Here is a 17,735-nt window from a genome sequence, read left to right on the forward strand (position 1 = left end):
CTTTTTTTTTTTTTTTTTTTTGACTTTTATTTTCTACCTTCCTGGAGTTCACAAATACTTTAACTTATATTAGAAAGAAAACTTTAAAGAAGGATCTTGCAAACCAATTATAAAAAGATATTTTGGGGGCAAAGAAAATCTGAGTTAGATTGTAACTAATGATATTAAAGAATGGCCATTCATTTTGGCAAGTGTGATGCTAAGGTAATTATGTAAGAAAATGTCCTTTGACCAAGATATACAGTAAAGAATTTCAGGATGAAATATCAAGAGGGCTATAATTTACCTGAAAGTAGTTAAGAGAAAGATGGGATAAAGATAACAAAATATTAGTGGCTATGTTACTTTGGATAATGGCTATTTGGAGATTTATTATACAATTATTTTATTTTTTTTGAAGGTTTTCACAATAAAACTTTGTATTATCAATTTTAAAGAGACATCTTTTTCCTTCCCTTTCATAATAGCTTATATAGCTACAGGCTTCACTCAGGTGAGTTGTTGCTGTACAGACCTTAAATTCCTTCAATTTCCCTAGGCCAGGGGTGATGAACCTATGGCACACATGCTGCAGTGGGATGTTTATATCACTGAAAGCTCTAAAGGGTTCGCTATCACTGGACTGGGCTATGCCCACATTTCTCACCCTTATACCAAGCCAGGCAGGAGTCATTGGCTAAAGGACCATATAGAATAGATAGGTGACTTCCAACACCAAGGTAACAGCCTCCAAATCTGTTATAATGCCACAGACACTGGAGTTTGAATGAACGTGGAAGGCTTGTGCAAAACCTAAGGCTGAGAACTTGCACACAAAACAGCAGACCGTAACTCAGTTTCCACTGACAAAACTGGTATCCTGCTGTTTAAGTTTTCGATTCAAGATGCTGGGAATGTAGCTTAGGGGCAGAGTGATTGCCTAACATTTGTGAAGCCCTGGGTTCAACCCATAGCTCCACAAATAAATAATGAATAAAAAATCTTGGACTTTAAGACCTACTTCCAAGAGATGAAAACGAAACACTACCCAGTCCCATTCCAGGCTAGACTTGACCCTGATAACTCAAGGCAATGAGAAAACACACGTTGGTTGTGTCATTACTCTAAACAAGCAGGGAGTCCTGCACATGTGGACAAGTTCCTAAGTGGAAAGAGTTAGAGTACATTAATACAGAAACAGCTTGTAAAGAATCTGATTAGTATTCCTCCTGCTTTCAAGGGATGATATGAGAAGGTAGAGTTGGTATGTCACAGAAAGACCAAGGACACGTTTACCTGTCCAGAGCATTTCCATTCATTGTATGGTTTAATCTTTTGAGAAGCTTAGGTGGATGGTTCTCAAGCCTGGACATGCGCAGAATCGTCAGCACGGTCACAGTGCCGATTGTCCCACACTCCACAGTTCCCGTTCCAGCATGAGACCTACAATGTGCATTTCTAGTAATCATCCCAGGCGATGTTGACACTGCTTTGGTAACTGCTGTCCAGATACCTGAATCGGTGTCTGCGGCCACTACTGTGTGCTACTCACTACGCCTGGGCCAGGGACAGGTAATGATAAAATGTGCCAGGCAGCACGTGTGCGGCTTCTACGGAGCCACTTCGCATCCGTTCCTCCACCTGTCCCTGTGAGCACATCTCACCAACTCCCAAGATGGGAGAAGACAAGAGACATTTTCTACATCTAAAAGTACATCATGGATACCCAAATATTTAAATGGATCAATATTTAAGGCTGAAAGGCATTCAGAAATTCTCAGAAGAAATGCATCAGATAAAGTACTAAGTATTAACATGCATGAAAAATGTTCTATTATAAACTCCTGCTTTCACTTTCTTGCAGCTTTCCAAAAAATTAGCCCATTGTGGTGAAATTTTCCATGCTTCGTTTCAGCCCAAAGGTGATTTTTTTTTTGCAAAGTCTGAGCAAAATATATTAAATAGTTTTTGAGCTATGAAAAGATGAAAAAAACCCACATAATTTTTCCACTTTGAAAGCAATTTCAAGATTCTAAAAAAATATGCAGATAACTAAAAAAATGGCTAAGGTTGAAAAGTTGAAATTTTCCATGTGTCCAGTTTTCAGTAAGGTATTCTCCTAGGTACTTTAGACAAGACACGTGTGCACAAGTAAACAGCTAAACATACACACATACCGAAACACATTCGTAAGTCACTGGGATCATAGTATTGCACCATATTCGACACGACTTTCCTCAGAGCAGGTTTATTATTTCCTGAAGTGAAGAGTTTTTCACAGCAGAGTAGTTGGTTGCTAACTGCTTGACCCCTGGACTCTTCACACATCAGGCTTCGTTACAGTCGCGTGCAGACAGGTGGCAAATGACAAGGAACTATGTCTGCACATGACTGTCCCCAACCCCAGCTCGATTCTCGGGCAAGGATCCGCCACCTTCCAGTTCAGTTTCTGCTCTCACCCCTTTATCTCCCATGCTCTGTAACACGCCATGTGTGCTCTTATTTCTCCGAGACTCACACTCCCCTCAGCATGCTCACCTGCCCTCCACTAATGCCTTCTTTGTGTGTTTGAAGAACTCAAGTATTAAAGAAGTAACAATAGAATTTTTAAACTAAGGCCAAGTAGGTTTTAGAGGTTTGTAGTCATCTATAACCATAACCTCTGTAATCAATTCAACTGGAAGGCAGACGTGGGAAAGTTAGAAAACAAGAGTCCGTGTCCCATCACCTCCTCATAACCGACGTGCAGGTTGGACACAGAACCCTTGGAATTTCAGTCTCACTGACAGACTTTTAAATGACCATGTTACATGTGAATGTATTGATAGAATTTCAAATGTTTGTTACGCAAAGTTATTATTAGTAACGACAATATAAAAGTTGACTGGGCTTCTAACCTGAAAGGAGAACCAAGTAAAATCGTATATACTATCCCCCTACAAGAGAAAAATACTTTTACAAGAACACAAAGACTAAGAAAAATTCAATTTCTTAGTTTTCAAGGATAAAGGTTTAATAGACAAATAGAAGGAAACCTGATACAAGAAAAGTTCCTATTTCTCTTTCATTTTCAACATCTATCGCTGCTCCCTCAGTACATGTTAAATTTTTTCCCACATACAGGAAAAACAAAACAGTCCCTGACCTGACCTTATCTTGTATTCTCCGTTTCATGGCCCAATTCCATGATCACTGTATACCAATCACCTAACTTCCTGCAATCTTCTCCCACTGTTTCACTTAGGCGTTCTCTTCAAGCACATCAGTGACCCTTCAGTTACTAATACCAGCTGTCATGTTGTCATCCTCTTTGGCCTTTACTTCACTCAACTCTGTTGCCTTGTTTCACTTATATGATGCTGTATAACATACCATCCACAAGCTTATGGTTCAAACCACAGTGATCAGTCTTAACAATTATTCTCCCAATTCCTGTGCGTCAGGAACTCAAACAGGGTTCACCTGGATTGTTTTGCTATTCAATGTGTTACTATGACATACGAATTGTCTCCTATCCTCCCTTTCTCCCTCCCTCCATAGTACCTTAAGTTTACCCAGAACTCAGTGCAGAGTCCAGCTACGTCCAGCTAACTTACAATATTAAACTTTAGTTAAGATCAGATTGGCAAAATCAGATGGCACATCTTTAACATACAGAGCACTGATGATGGCAGAAAGCAGACTCTAAATAGAGAGATACATTATATCTTGTAGGCAGATGTCCCCCCAACGCCTCATGTGTTCATGGGTGGGGCTTTTGGAGGTGGCTGGATCTAGGGTGTGTGTGATATTGGGGTTAAAGGTGTGTAATTATTAAATAGATTAGTTCTGGAGTGGATAATGGAAGCCCCACCTTAGGTGTGAGTGGCACCAATCAATAGGCTTACAGCCTGATGGAATATAAAGGGAAAGAGGAAAGGCAGGCTGCTGCTGCTGCATGCTGCCTTCTGCCTGCCAGGCCATGAACTGTTTCTCTATGATTACCCTCTGTTTGCCACCCTGCCCTGGAGTCAGCTGACTATGGACTGAAACCTCCTTTTACTTGTGGATGTCCAATATTTTGTCTCAGCAACAAGAAAAATAACTATGACAAGACATGACTTCTATTTTTTTGTTTCTACATCATCTGTTTGCTCTTCCCCCAAGTTGTAGGAGTGTGCACAGGGTTTCTACTCCTTGCCACACAAGGAGTCACATTAATCTAACCGCGCTCCCGGTGCATGTCATCGTACAGGCAGGATTTGCTATCACCCAAAGGCTGAAAAAGCCATCAGATACCTTCTTAGACTCTTCTTATACCCACAGCCAATATAAGTATACCTGTGTTTGTCAGTTTTTTGTCACTGTGACAAAATATCTGATAACCACCTTATGAAGGCGAAAGGCTTATTTGGCTCACAGCTTTGGAGGTTTTACTTCATGACCAGTTGGCAAGGCTGTTCTGGTCTGTGGTTGGTAGTGCAAGACGTCACCCAGGAAGCACACCGCAAAGGAGGCCTGTTTACTTGACAGCTGTTGCAAAGACGGAGAGGACTAGGGTCCCACTGAGGTCATGCATTCAGTGACCCGATCTCCTCCCAGTAGGCCCCTCCTCCTTCAGGTTCTTCAGCCTCCACACAGGGGTCTCTCGAAAACACTTATATGACCACAGTAGCAAGTCACACTGGGCTTAGAAGTGCCCAAAAGCAACTCCCGGCAAGGTCCCTTTCTCTCACTTCTTACCTAAACATGAAAGACAGGGCTGTACCGTCTCTAAAGCCAATCTCAAGTCTATGATCCTGAGTGTAAAAGCAAGTTATTACAGGTTATGACAACTACTACTTAGCAGTCTTCCACTTAACTACTACCTTCTTAAATTCTCTAGTCTGGACAGCAGTGGTAAAATATCTGAACAAGTTCTATAGTTCTATGTATCAAACTTCCTTTTTTATACAAAATTTTATTGGTACATTTGATACACTGGTATACAATATAATGACAATCATCACTGGAGATTTGTACCTTTACATAATATACCTTGATTCTTATTTTTTCTCATCCCTCCCTCCCTTCATCCCCTCAACCTTCCCTGTTTACAAAGTCTGTATCCATTTTTCATAATTCCATTCCCCTCCTTCCTTTCCCCGACCCCTCCTACTTCCCCTTTCCCTTTGCACCTTTTCCTCCAATTTCACATTATCTATTATACATTTTGATCCTTATTTGCATTTTCAGCAGTCTTTCTTAAAAAACAAAAAAATTAAGTATCGATTTTTAAGAGGCAATGATTTTTACAGCATATCAAATGTTGGTCAAATGACATACCGGACATATGTAATAAGTCTTTTAAAATATGTTAAGACCCAAATTGCCTGTAATTAGTCACAAAAATATTATACAGAACTGAAGCAAAATACAACCAAATAATCCTGCTACTGAACTACAAATATGTCCTAAAACCTCTGGGAGTCAAAAATTCCAGTAAAAATAAAGAATAGACAGAAACACAAGTTTCTTATTATCACACTTCATATGTTATAAAACATAACAGTTAACTTATTTTTGGCAAAATGATTAGGAATTGCAACACTCTGGCTCACACAAACTTGCCTGATTGTCAAATGCATCTCAAATGGAGCGTGTCGTGCTAACTGAATTCAGGCATGCAGTATGTGTTGTCTTGAGTAGCCCAGAGACACTGAATTTTCAACACTTCAGCAGGGATCACATCACTAACATGACCTGGCCCAGGTGTTTAGTGAGGTGGCGGGCGGGGTGCGGGGGATTTCAATAGCATAGTTAATTGAAACCAGAAAAAGCTTTTGAATAATAAAAAAACATACAGTTGCCTTACTCTCTTGCTGTCCCCCAAAAGGGCACCATTTATGGACAATTTATTGCACATATTATTTTCTAGCAAACTCTCTTTATGAAGATAAAAATAGTTTCATATGTTTCTCTGAAAACTCTATAGTCACAGTATGAGTTGTAGCTCTACAAACTTAAGTTCGTGTTCCATCTTTTTCATTACAATTCTTTGCCCTTCTTCCCTTCCTTGCTTCTCTTCTTTCATACCTCCCTCCTTCATTTCTTTTTTCCCTCCCTCATTTCTTCCCCCTTTTTTTGGTGCTGGGGATTGAACTCAGCTTCACACATGCTAAGCACATGATCTACCACTGAGCTCTAAGTCCCTTCCATTATGAGTCCTGCAAGGGCAGGAACACCTGAAAGCAATGCAGTAATCGCAAAGTAATGAAGCTTACGAAGCTGTAAGAGGAAGACATTAACCTTAAGACGTGCTGTACTTCTCTCTCAACAGACATTGTAAATGGAAGACCGAAAGAGAGAATGGTTCAAAGCAAATGTGGTACACAAGTGGTTTCAAATATACGTAAGAGAAACCATGTACTGCATGTAGAATGGATCTCGAGCAAACAAAAACTAAAAGCACAGACTTGTGACTAAGTTAAGACTGTGATAACCTAAGGAATATGTTTCCCTTATGTTTCCTGAACAGTAATGCTGCTATTAATTCATATATGCAAGGATCCTTTTTAATGTTTACAATGACTTAAGCAAAATAATAACTTAGTAACAAAATTGCTATTTCATATCAATTTACTAAAAGTTTTTGACAGGATGAAGTCATGTCTATACCAGGAAATAAACCCAATATTTTACATATTTTTATATTCACATGCTTGATTGTACTTCACTCCGACGAAATCCCATCTCTACAGTGGAGGGAGGGGCAGCTTCTGACACGATGCCCAGTGCTCTCCACCTCCCAGCACTCACACCTTGGTGCGTCCCACCCTTGAGTGTGGGACAGACCTAGTGACTTGATTCTAACAAGAACAAAGAGCGGACGTGGTGTGCTGTCACACCTGTGACTCAGTTACGGCCTGACGTCCACCCTGCCAGTAGATACTCCCTGGCTCTTTACCAGTTTTCTCTGATGCAGCCAGTGAGAGGCTGCCACGTACGGAGAGTGATGTCCACCCCAATGTCAAGAATGAACTAAGACCCAACAACTCTCAGGAACCGAATCCTGCAAACAACCCCCGTGAGTGAACTTGGGCGCAGATCCATCTCAGTTCAAGTCATTTGTTTGTTTGTTTGATTTTTTGAGACAGGGTCTCGCTATGTAGTTGAGACCGACCTGGAACTCACTATGTAACCCAGGCTGGTCTCAAACTCACAGCCATCCTCCTGCCTCAGCCTCCCGAGTGCTGGGATTACTGGCGTGTGCCACCACACCCGGCCTCAGTTCAAGTCTTCATGGGAGACCATAACCCGAAGGCAGGCTGATTGATGGTAATGCTGTGAGAAACTTTTGCAGAGGACTCGGCTAAGCTGTGGCTAGATTTCGCACTAGAAACTATGAGAGAATATGGAGTGTGTTCAAAATATAGGGTGGATGTTTAAATCTTTTTTTTTTTAATTTTTACAGTAATAGACACATTGCCATTAATTCCTTTCAGAGTATATCCCATTACTTTGAACACAATTATCTAATCATTCTTGCCACTTTCCGAAACAGTTCTGGAAGTCCTCTTTTGTGTCTGCACTGCGCTGTTGCATCTGCCTCAATGTCCTGAATCAATTAAAAAGGTTTACCTTTCACGGTCCTTTTGACTTTACAGAAGAGCCAGAAGCCTCGCTGTGCCAAATCTGGAGAATTAGGTGGACGAGGACCCACCATCTTGCTTTTGGGAGCTTGCCTTTCTGTTGCATGTCACCACATTTTTGATCATGCTTTGTTAAGATTCAGAAGAGGACTCCCAGAACTGCTTAAGAAAGTGGCAAGAATGATGGCATAAGTGTGTCTGGAACAAGGGAGTCATAGTTTTTTCGTTGTTGAAACAAAATACTTGACAGCCACAAGTTAAAGGAGGAAAGGTTTATTCTGGTTCAGTTTGTAGAGGTTTTAGTCCATAGTTGGCTGGTTCTAAAGCAGGGTGGCAAAGAGGCCCCAGAGAGGAGAAACAGTCCATGAAGAGCAGGTAGGGGGTGGGCGGCAGCAGCCTGCCTTTTTTCTACCCCTTTATAGTCCATTCAGGCTCCAAGCCTACGGATTGATGCCACTCACACCCACAATCGGGCTTCCACTAGCCACACCGAGAACTACGCCAAACCAATTTAGTTACCACAACCCCAACCCAGCTACTTCCCAAAGGCCCTACCTATGAGTGCATGAGGCTGTGGGGACATCGAGACATAAGACAACACGGGAATATTTTGAGGGAAATTAATGGCAAAAGTGTCTTTTATTATAATAAATTAAAACTGAAGCATTCACTGGATATTCTGATTACATTTCATGCATGCATATAGTTTACTCTGCTAGTTATGGGACAATTTGATACACAGCAGTGGATAACCAGTAAGGTAGTAAATCTAACGACTAAGCCAATGATTCTAGTGTCATTTCCATAATAATAACGCAGTATTTGGAGCTTTTGTTTGGTACCTTTCTTAGTACTTGATAAAATTCCTCACAAAAGCATTCTGAACATATTATTATTGCCATTTTACATATAAGGAAACTGAGGCAGAGACTCAATAACTTGTCCAAGGTCACCAAAGAATTTGAATCTAGGTGTCCTGGTTCTAGAACCAGGGCTCATAGCAACTGTGCACATGGAACCTACTAAAAGGCAGGGCTGAAACCCGGAAGATGGTAATCACATAACATAGTCCTAGAGGGGATTTCAAGGGTGTATCAATAGATATCAGAAGCCACATAAAAGGCCAAAAGCACAAACGAAGCCTATTCTTCTGTTTTTAATCATCTTATCCTGGCGGGGGAGGGCAACACAGTAGAAGCAATAATACAAATTGGAGCACAATCTTGAATTTATTGAATTCACTTAGAAATGAAACATGCATTTTCTAATATCCAACAAGAGAAAACTAAAAATCTCTATTTGGAACTGAAATCCCTAGCCAAGAAGACCACGATTATGTTTTTCTGAGGGCCATAATGAGAGATGAGTCAAGCTGGCAGGAAAAGGAGCAAATTCCTAAGGAGCTCCAAGACCCTACCAGGGAAATATTTTGTCACGAAAAATGAAAAACTCAAGATCCCAGCACAGAGGTGACACGAAGGACTTCTTCCTCTCCTGCCTCCAGATTACTAGGTGAAACAGCACTCCTTCATGTTTCCACACGCCCAGTCCATACACAGGTGACAGCTATCACAACTACTGGCTAGTCTTTCTTTTCCATCACACGCCTGGCTCTCTCACCTGTCCTCAAAACAGTACAGTACCTGATACGTGGTAGTCCTTAATATACATTTGTTGAATGAATAAATAAATTATCTCATCAATCACATCCTTACAGTGGGTCATTTCAATGGTGTACACTGTTAGGCAAAGTGTAACTTTTTGTTTTAAATCTTTTGCAGTTCACTTCAAATTCATCTCCGTTACTTTAGTGTCTCACTTAATATCTAGCACACAGCAGCACTCAAGGAGTATGTGTGAATGAACAAATGTGTCTCAAAAAAGGCTGGCAAGTCAAGAATAAAGGAGCCATACTTGAGATTGAAGATGTAGTGTTCTATAGCATTGGCCTATTAACGATGTTGATATGTTTTTTTTTTTGTTTCAGAGAGGAGACATATTTTCAAAACACTCTCCCACAATAAAAAGATTTTTAGGGCTGTGGATTTAGCTTAGTGGTACCTCGCAAGCACAAAGTCCCGAGTTCAATCTCTGGTATCAGGGGAAACAAAAAAAAAAAAGATAAGATTCTTATTCATGTCTTAGCTGATAATTGCTCTTAAATATTGCCTTATGAAAGACAGCAAGTTAAGAGTAACATTAGCACTCCAGATAATCCTAGAATCAAAGGCATTCATTTCGAAATTTCTGTCTCCCTTTTCTACTCTTTGAAACGTCTCCATGAACACATCTCCATGACCTACTTACACAGGTCACATAATAGCTAAGGATAAAGGCAGCCACCAACTCTCCCTTTTTCTGTTCTATTTGTCTACTGAATAAGACAAAAGAGCAAAGGAAAGCTCGGGAGGGTTTGTGAGTGTGTGCAATCAGCTACCTCCTTCGGCATACTTACTGGGAGCTCAGGAGCGTACTTCAACATCTGAAGAACCATATAACTGCCTACCGAATGGCCCACGAGGATAAGCTTCACATCTTTTGGCACCTGACTTCTCAAAAAGGCTATTTTGTGTTCTATTTGACCACGCAGTCCATAGATGTCCTTAATTTCTTGAGCATTTGGATCTAAAAGCAAAAATACAAGCATGTTTTCACTCCTTAAGTAAAAGTAATCAGTACAATGGAAAAATATTGCCAGTAGTAACCATACTTCCTACAGTTAGAGTACTAGGCACTCAAAGTATATCAGTCAATCCTCACAACAAAGCTGGTAAGTGTCGTCATTTTCATTTTATAAGTGAAAATCTCAACACTCATATGTAACAGACTGGCAGTCACAGGCCTTTTAAATTAGAGAAGTGAAATTCAAATCCGAGTCTGTCTGTCCTTTAGCCCATGACCTTTCAACTACTCCATGAACCACTTTTAGTTTAGGCTGGTGGTTCTCAAACGTGAGCATGAATAGACTCTCTCGGAAACCCTGTTCAACACACTGCCGGACCTACCTCCCGAACTGCTGACTCAGGAGTTTGCATCTCTAAATCTGCAGATGTTAACGTACTGATCCTAGGATGACACACTGAGAATCACTGTTTTAGGCTAATTTATACTAACAGACAACTAAGTCTGTTACACTGCTTTATTACTTTCAATAATCTTTGTTTAAAGAACTTAGACTTACTTTCAATAGTCTTTGTTTAAAGAACTTAGACTTAAAGGCTTAAATGGAACTGGTGTAAACTGTCTCGTAATTAGCACAGTCTCGATCTGAAATATCCTTCCTTTCTGTCACACAGAACTGTCTTCCGGATTCTTTCAAATCTAAATAAAAATTACCTCTGTCTGAAAGGAAATCACAGTCTACTAAGAGGAAATATAAGAACACAATGAACAAAACCTCGAAGCCAAAATCTCAAGCATTTACGTGAAAAAAGAATAGGGTTCTACTGGATCGTGATAGAAAGGTAATACTTCTTGGGACTCGTTAAAAAGTACTATACTTTTCTTCAAGTTACTCAAGATTAATTACTAGAAAACATTCTTTACTACACTTTGTACACTTTACTATAAGTGTGTAAATTTAACTGCATATTTGAATGTGTGCATAACAGTCTAAATTTATTAAATATAATTTACTATACATGATTCATCACATATATAATTATACATACATATATCTAGCTACACACTGAATAAAAATGCATGAATTCAGCTATATATTTTCACACAAACAGTATTTGCAAGTATTCAACAACCACAAGACCGGTAAGAACAGAGATTAGTGCTACTGGAGACTTCTGCTAGAATGGAGTCTGCAAATATCCTACATTTCAGACCAGATTTCCTCAACTGCTGAACTTGTCCATCCCTTCCCCACCATTACTCCAAAGCTGTAACTTATCCTGGAGCATTTCAGTGGGTAAAAGGTGCCCCTACCATACTTTTCTAATGAAAATATGGACTTTAGTATAATAGTACCCAGATGTGTGCCTCAATAGCACTGAGGAAATACAAGAAGCAATCTTTATAGGAAAGGGAGGAGGGGGTAAAGGGAGGGCAGGGGTATGGAGAAAAAATGAGAACCAAGACCTGTCATGTAAAGGTACAAGATCCCAATGATGAATGTAACTGTACTATATACCTAAAAAGTACCAATAAACTCAATGAGAAAAAAAAAAGAAGCAGTCTTTGTGTTTATCCACTTGGTATGATGAATAGCAGTAAGGTGTATGCATGTGTGTCAAAGTGTAGACGGGTGAGTTTTACCCATGTTATGTGCTGTTATGTCTTTGTGTATTTATAATTTGTTTTATTAACCATTTTCTTTTGATTTTTCTTGTAGAATTAATCCAATTCATTATAATGTTGCATGAAAATCTGCTTTTACAACTTTGGGAGGAGGCTGAAAATGAGTCATCAGGTGACTTAGTTACCAAGGATAACTTGGATAGTGTAAGCCAAAGAAGTTAGCAAGATATGACAGATGGACAAGTACAGGGTGAAGACTTTGATTCAGATGAGGAAGAAAACAGTGATGTAAATAAGTATTTGATGGTCACAATGCTATAAAATGGTCATGTGCACCTGAACGATCCAACATTAGAACTAGGTCGGAAAATGTTACTAGGTTCTTGCCAGGGTGAAACCTGCTGGACGGAAAGCCAGCACTGCAATACAGCATTGGCAGTTGTTTCTGATGGACGATACACTACAAGATGTTGAAAAATACACTAATAATGAAACACAATAAAACATTCTACATGCACCAGTAGTAATACTCAAAAATATACTGACCACAACACATCCCTCTCTGAACTAAAAGCTCTGATAGCAGGAGTTTATCACTGTAATTGTAATCGTCAAAATCTAACCAATTTATGGAGAAGTGATAGATGTGACACAGACTTTTAGAACAACAGCGACACTCAAGAGATTTGGTTTCCTTCAAAATTGCCTACATTTTAATGACAGAAAAAAAATCTGACAATTTGGCTGCCCTTTGCTCATCTCTTCCTTTGTTTCGAACTGTCAGGCAATTTACACACTGTGTGAATACATGACAAGTGATGAAAACTCGCATCATTTCGTGGCTGTTGAAGCTTTCGGGTATATGTGCCAAGTAAACCTTCCAAGTGTGGTATAAAAAACACGCCCTGGTAGATGGGAAGACATTTCACACCCTAATGTAGAAATCTATCCTGGAACTCAGCCACCAGGTCTGTGCTGGTGCAGCAATAATCCGTGTGACGCTGCGAGCAGACTCGCTGCACCTATTTCAGAAAGTAACCCGGAGCTCACACTCGACGTCAGTTTAGTAGTCTCCCACTGACGTCACATCTGCTACAAGAACACCAGGTGACCAGCTCAGCAACTGTTCACCAGAGAAAAGCAAAGACTCCCTAAAAATGTTGCAAGTTCACCATAGAGAAATGCACAGTACAATCTTTGGATTTGAGAAAGACGTAGCATTGGCTTCCTAGCGGAAAAGAAAGACAAAATGTTGATACTTTCAACATCACATGATGATTATGAGATTGATAGTGAAGTGGGGCATGGGGCATGGTGGTGCACACCTATAACCCCAGCACTTGGAAGGCTGAGGCAGGAGGATCCTGTGAGTTCAAGGTCAGCCTGTGTTACACAGTGAGACGCTGTCTCAAAACAAACAGCAACAAAAAAGATGGATAGTGAATCCTCAACACAAGTGAAGCCAGAAACGGTCACAATTTACAACAAAACGAAAGGCAGAGTAGATGTTTTGACAAGTTATGTAGCAACTGTGATGTCACTCGAAACACAGTGTTGGGCAATGGTCATGTTTTACTCAATCCTAACGTCAGGCACAAAGTTTCACCATTTACAAAGAAAATAACAATCACAAAATATCACGGAGAAATTGTCTTGGAGGGTTGGGAGTGGAAGTGATCAATGAATAACTGTAACAGAGGAAGAACAATATGTATCTGCCCAGAGAACTCTGCCAGTGAATTCTGTAGCAGACCAATGAACAGACAGTTGAGACATCACGAGAACCTCCTAAGGAAACAGGAAGACCAGCAAGAAGTCAAGTATGTCCTACCAGAAAAGACAGGAAAACAAAACATACGTGCTGTCAGGGTGTCATGTGTGAAGACTGCCTTCGGTGTGATAACTGAAGCACAGATTATTTCTGTGGTAGCGTTTTGTTTGTATTTTCATTGTGGTTCACACAAGAATTTATTTCTGCTGTTATATTTTAGATCTTTTGTAAGCAAGTAAACAGTTGACGCTTGAAATGTTGATGTTTATTTTAAACATTACATATTAAAAATTTAATATTTTATTGATATGTCAATTTCTTGTTAAGTACACATTGTTTGATATAAAACATAAAATTAAAATTAATAATCCATCAATAGAAATACTCCTAAAAAAATAAATGTGGGCTTATACACCCTCCATAACACATCTTTTAAAAATCTGCCATGATGTCATGGGGTATAAGAACAAAGTCTTCTGGTTGGTGCTGGGAACTGCACTCAGGACTTTGTGCGCAGCATCACTGAGCTATATCCTCACTTTCCCTTCTCCCTTCTTCACCTTCTACCCTGGCCATTCATTTGTGGTACTAGGGTTGGACCCAGGGTCTTTGCACTGAGCCCTTTATTTTTAAATTTTGAGATAGGGTCTCACTAAGTTGCCCAGGCTGCACTTGAACTTGCAATTTTCCTGTCTCTGCCTTTCAGAGTATTAGGATTACTGGTGTGTACCACCACACCTAGATCCCAGCCTTCTTACTAAGACTTTTAATAAAAAAATTATATTTATAAGAAAAGGTTAAACAGAATTTTATATTTAAAATAATTCTCTGAGCAAGAGGAGTATAGGTTACGCAGGTAACCTCCTCTCCCAACAGGGTCTCACTACGTAGGCCAGGCTGGGCTTGAACTTGTAGCAATCTTCTGCCTCAGCCTCCTGAGTGCTAAGATCACAGGAGTGCACCACATCTGTTACTCAGTTAAATCTTCTAAAACACTTAAAGTAATATTCACATATCAATATAAAAAGAGCCATGAAATATTTGCTCTAAATTCATGAAGGGAGAACTGGAGACAGGATAAAAACAGACATAACTTCCCATGTATTATTTCATTTATTCTATTAACGAACATACTGAATAATTACGGCAGGGTCAACTGTCAGTTTTGTGTTATATAACTGTTTGTAGACGCCTTAAATGTTTCTATGATTTAAATAATTTTTTCAAAATAAATTCTCCTAAAAAATGAGAATGCTGTAACTCGTTGCTCCTCGTTCTCTTGCATATACTTCAAAGGGAGAACGCTCTTCAGTGCTTTGTTACTACACAGGGATGCAGGAGCCCCAGAGGACCTGCTGGGTTCATGCTAAACGAGTGAAGCAGCTGGATGAGAACTGCACTCGCTGATTCTCTGTGCTCGCTTAGTTCATGGACCCAAACGGCTTTCCTTTGGCAACTGTTCCCAGTTTTGAAGCTGGGGTGAAAGTACACTCTCAGTTAGGCCCATCTGTTCTGAGCTCCCTGAGTTTTCTGTGAGCTTCCTATACCTAAACACTGATGCAACTCCGCTCACTCTGGAAGGATGCAACACGTTGAGACAGCAGATAGGCATTCTATTCAAAGCTGCTATCTTACTTAAAAACAAATGAAAAACTAAACCCTAAGCACAAGTCTTATACAAGAATTTTAAATGATTACTCTCCTTACAGATGGTAAAATCCAAAGTCCTCAAACTATGCTTTCCAGCTGACTAACATCAATGATTTATCTTCTGAGGACATAGGCAGAAATAGGGCAATCAGGAGAAATTCAGCAAGAACAACGTGCTAGAGACTTAGCAAATAACCAAAACAAGAGGCACAAAAGTGTGGTGCTATTTCTGAAAAAGCCACCAAGTCTGTGGCTATCTCTGGCTGAAGGAGAGGGGCAGCAAAAGGTCAGAAAGAAAGGTTGTGACTAATCGAACAGGGCACGGACCATCACCCCAGGTAGTCTGGATTCATTCTGTAAACAGTGAGAGGACTTCCAAGAGCTTCAAAGAGGGGAGCAGCGTGGTCTGGTCTGCGGTACAGGGCAGGACCCGCCATGCTGACACTCCACCCGCCTGGGATGCTGACTCCTCTGGCTCCGTCCTTCCTGCTTCTTTGGACCCAGAGACTAGTATCTTCCTAATGACTGTGATCCGAGATCTACTGCCAGAGTGTCCCTGCCTTGGGCTTACGCAGTCACTCCATCTTTCCTGTTCCTCTGCCAGTCCTGGTCCTGGTGACAGAGAAGCCATCACAGGTTCTTCTTTCTTTCTATTTGGGGGACTGAGGATCAGGTTCATGTCTGGCTGAGTCAGGAGCGCCGCACCCATCTCTCATGAGAAAACTCCGAGGCCTATTAGGGCTGGAATAATCCGCCCCCTCGTGTGTGTAGAGATCTGACCTTACACAGATGATCTGTTCCTCTCAAAAACCTCTAAAGTCCTGACTCCATTCGCCTGAGCCCCTAAAGCATACAATCCAAAAACTAACATGTGGCCAATAACTATGTGCCAAATATCCCGACTCCACCCCTGCCTTAACCTATATAAATATGTAAGTGTCCTCAATAAAACAGAAGCGTTCCAGAAACCTCCCTGGAGTCTGCCTGGTGATTCCGCACCTTGTCCTCCCAGTCTGGGTTCCTGAATTTTGTTCCACAAGCGGGCTCGCAGATGACAACAACAGGGGACTGCCATGGGAATCACTTATTGTTTTTTTAGATAAAGCACAACTCAATTAATCATTAATTGCAAGACGGTGTCCTTTTTTTTGGGGGGGGGTGGTTTTTTTGAGACAAGGTCTCACTATTTAGTTGAGACTGACCTGGAACTCACTATGTAGCCCAGACTGGTCTCAAACTCACAGTGATCCTCTTGCCTCAGTCTCCCAAGAGCTGGGATTACAGGCGCGCATCACCATGCCCGGCAAGATGGTGTACTTTTCAAAATCATATTTTATCTATTACCACTGAACAAGTACAATTTCTAGCTTCTTTTTGAACAAATGACTTGAAATATCCAATAATGAATCTGTCACCAACTAAGCTGATTCTAATTTACTAATTTCTCAAATTTTCTTTTCACTTTTTTAAATTGAATGCTTTTCTTCTGACACAGGTGAACATCTGTTCTCTCAATTATATTCAATGTATATTGAATTGTGGTTATGATACAACTAGAATATTATTTCCAATCGTTCGTAATTTGAATGTGTCAGAATGGAGCAAAACACACTGTTAACATTTGAGGTGCTGTTTTAGCTCTGTCTTAAAAATTAAGTATTTTTCACACCATATCTTAACAATAATGTTGGATGATGAATAATGTATCTATCCTGTCCGTGCTGAGCAATTTACCATAGCATACACTTACAAATATAACCTCCAACATGTAAAACAGATTAAGGCAGAATTGTTCTGCCTGCATGGAGGCTGGTAAGGTCCATGGCTCCACTTAGCCTACACAGAACTTTTGGTTTGCTGAGAACACAAGTGGAAAATCACTATTCTAAAAGATGGAGACTAGGATTTCTTTCTGTTTATTCCCCTGCAGGACCACACATAATAATCAGTTGGTTGTCAATAAATCCTTGCTGATGACAAGTTGAAATTTGCCCCTGCACGCACCACAGCTTCCGCTGGCCCTGTGGTGGCCCTCTGGGCTAATACCTCTAGATGGCACTGTACTCATTAGGTAGAAAGAACCTAGCCTCTATTAAGTTATTAACCCAATATTATGAACATAAGCAGCCCAGAGAGCAAAGCGCATGCTCAACATTATAAGTAATAAGCTTATCAATTTAAAACAAGAACTAAAGGTATTTCCTAAAATTCAGACTCACAACAGATACTTTCTACTGGTTTTTATTCATGAAGGTCTAGGGCAATGGTTCTGAAGATGAATACTCTCTGGGAAATTATCAGTCATACACATCCCCAGGTCCTGTTCTAGACCTACTGAATCAGCAACTTGGAGGTAACCATTTATGCTTCTAATAAGAACCCCTGATGGGGGCTGGGGATTTAGCTCAGTGGTTCTACCACCTCACAAGCACAAGGATCCTAGTTCGAACTCCAGTACAAAAAAAAAAAAAAAAAAA

General features: G+C 40.3%; 1 protein-coding gene across 6 annotated transcripts in view; it reads right to left on the minus strand.

The window, feature by feature from the left end:
- Positions 1-17,735, minus strand: part of Ldah (lipid droplet associated hydrolase) — a 105,924-nt gene that overhangs the window by 57,163 nt on the left and 31,026 nt on the right. For all 6 annotated transcript variants that reach the window (XM_019206626.2, XM_033762933.1, XM_010618015.3 and 3 more), the window contains one exon: positions 10,045-10,214. In XM_019206626.2, the coding sequence (XP_019062171.2) occupies positions 10,045-10,214 (170 nt within the window). The remainder of the gene's footprint in view (positions 1-10,044; positions 10,215-17,735) is intronic.

This window comes from Fukomys damarensis, unplaced genomic scaffold (genome assembly GCF_012274545.1).
Source record: "Fukomys damarensis isolate Sample0158 unplaced genomic scaffold, DMR_v1.0_HiC HiC_scaffold_2, whole genome shotgun sequence".
NCBI classification, from domain to species: domain Eukaryota; kingdom Metazoa; phylum Chordata; class Mammalia; order Rodentia; family Bathyergidae; genus Fukomys; species Fukomys damarensis.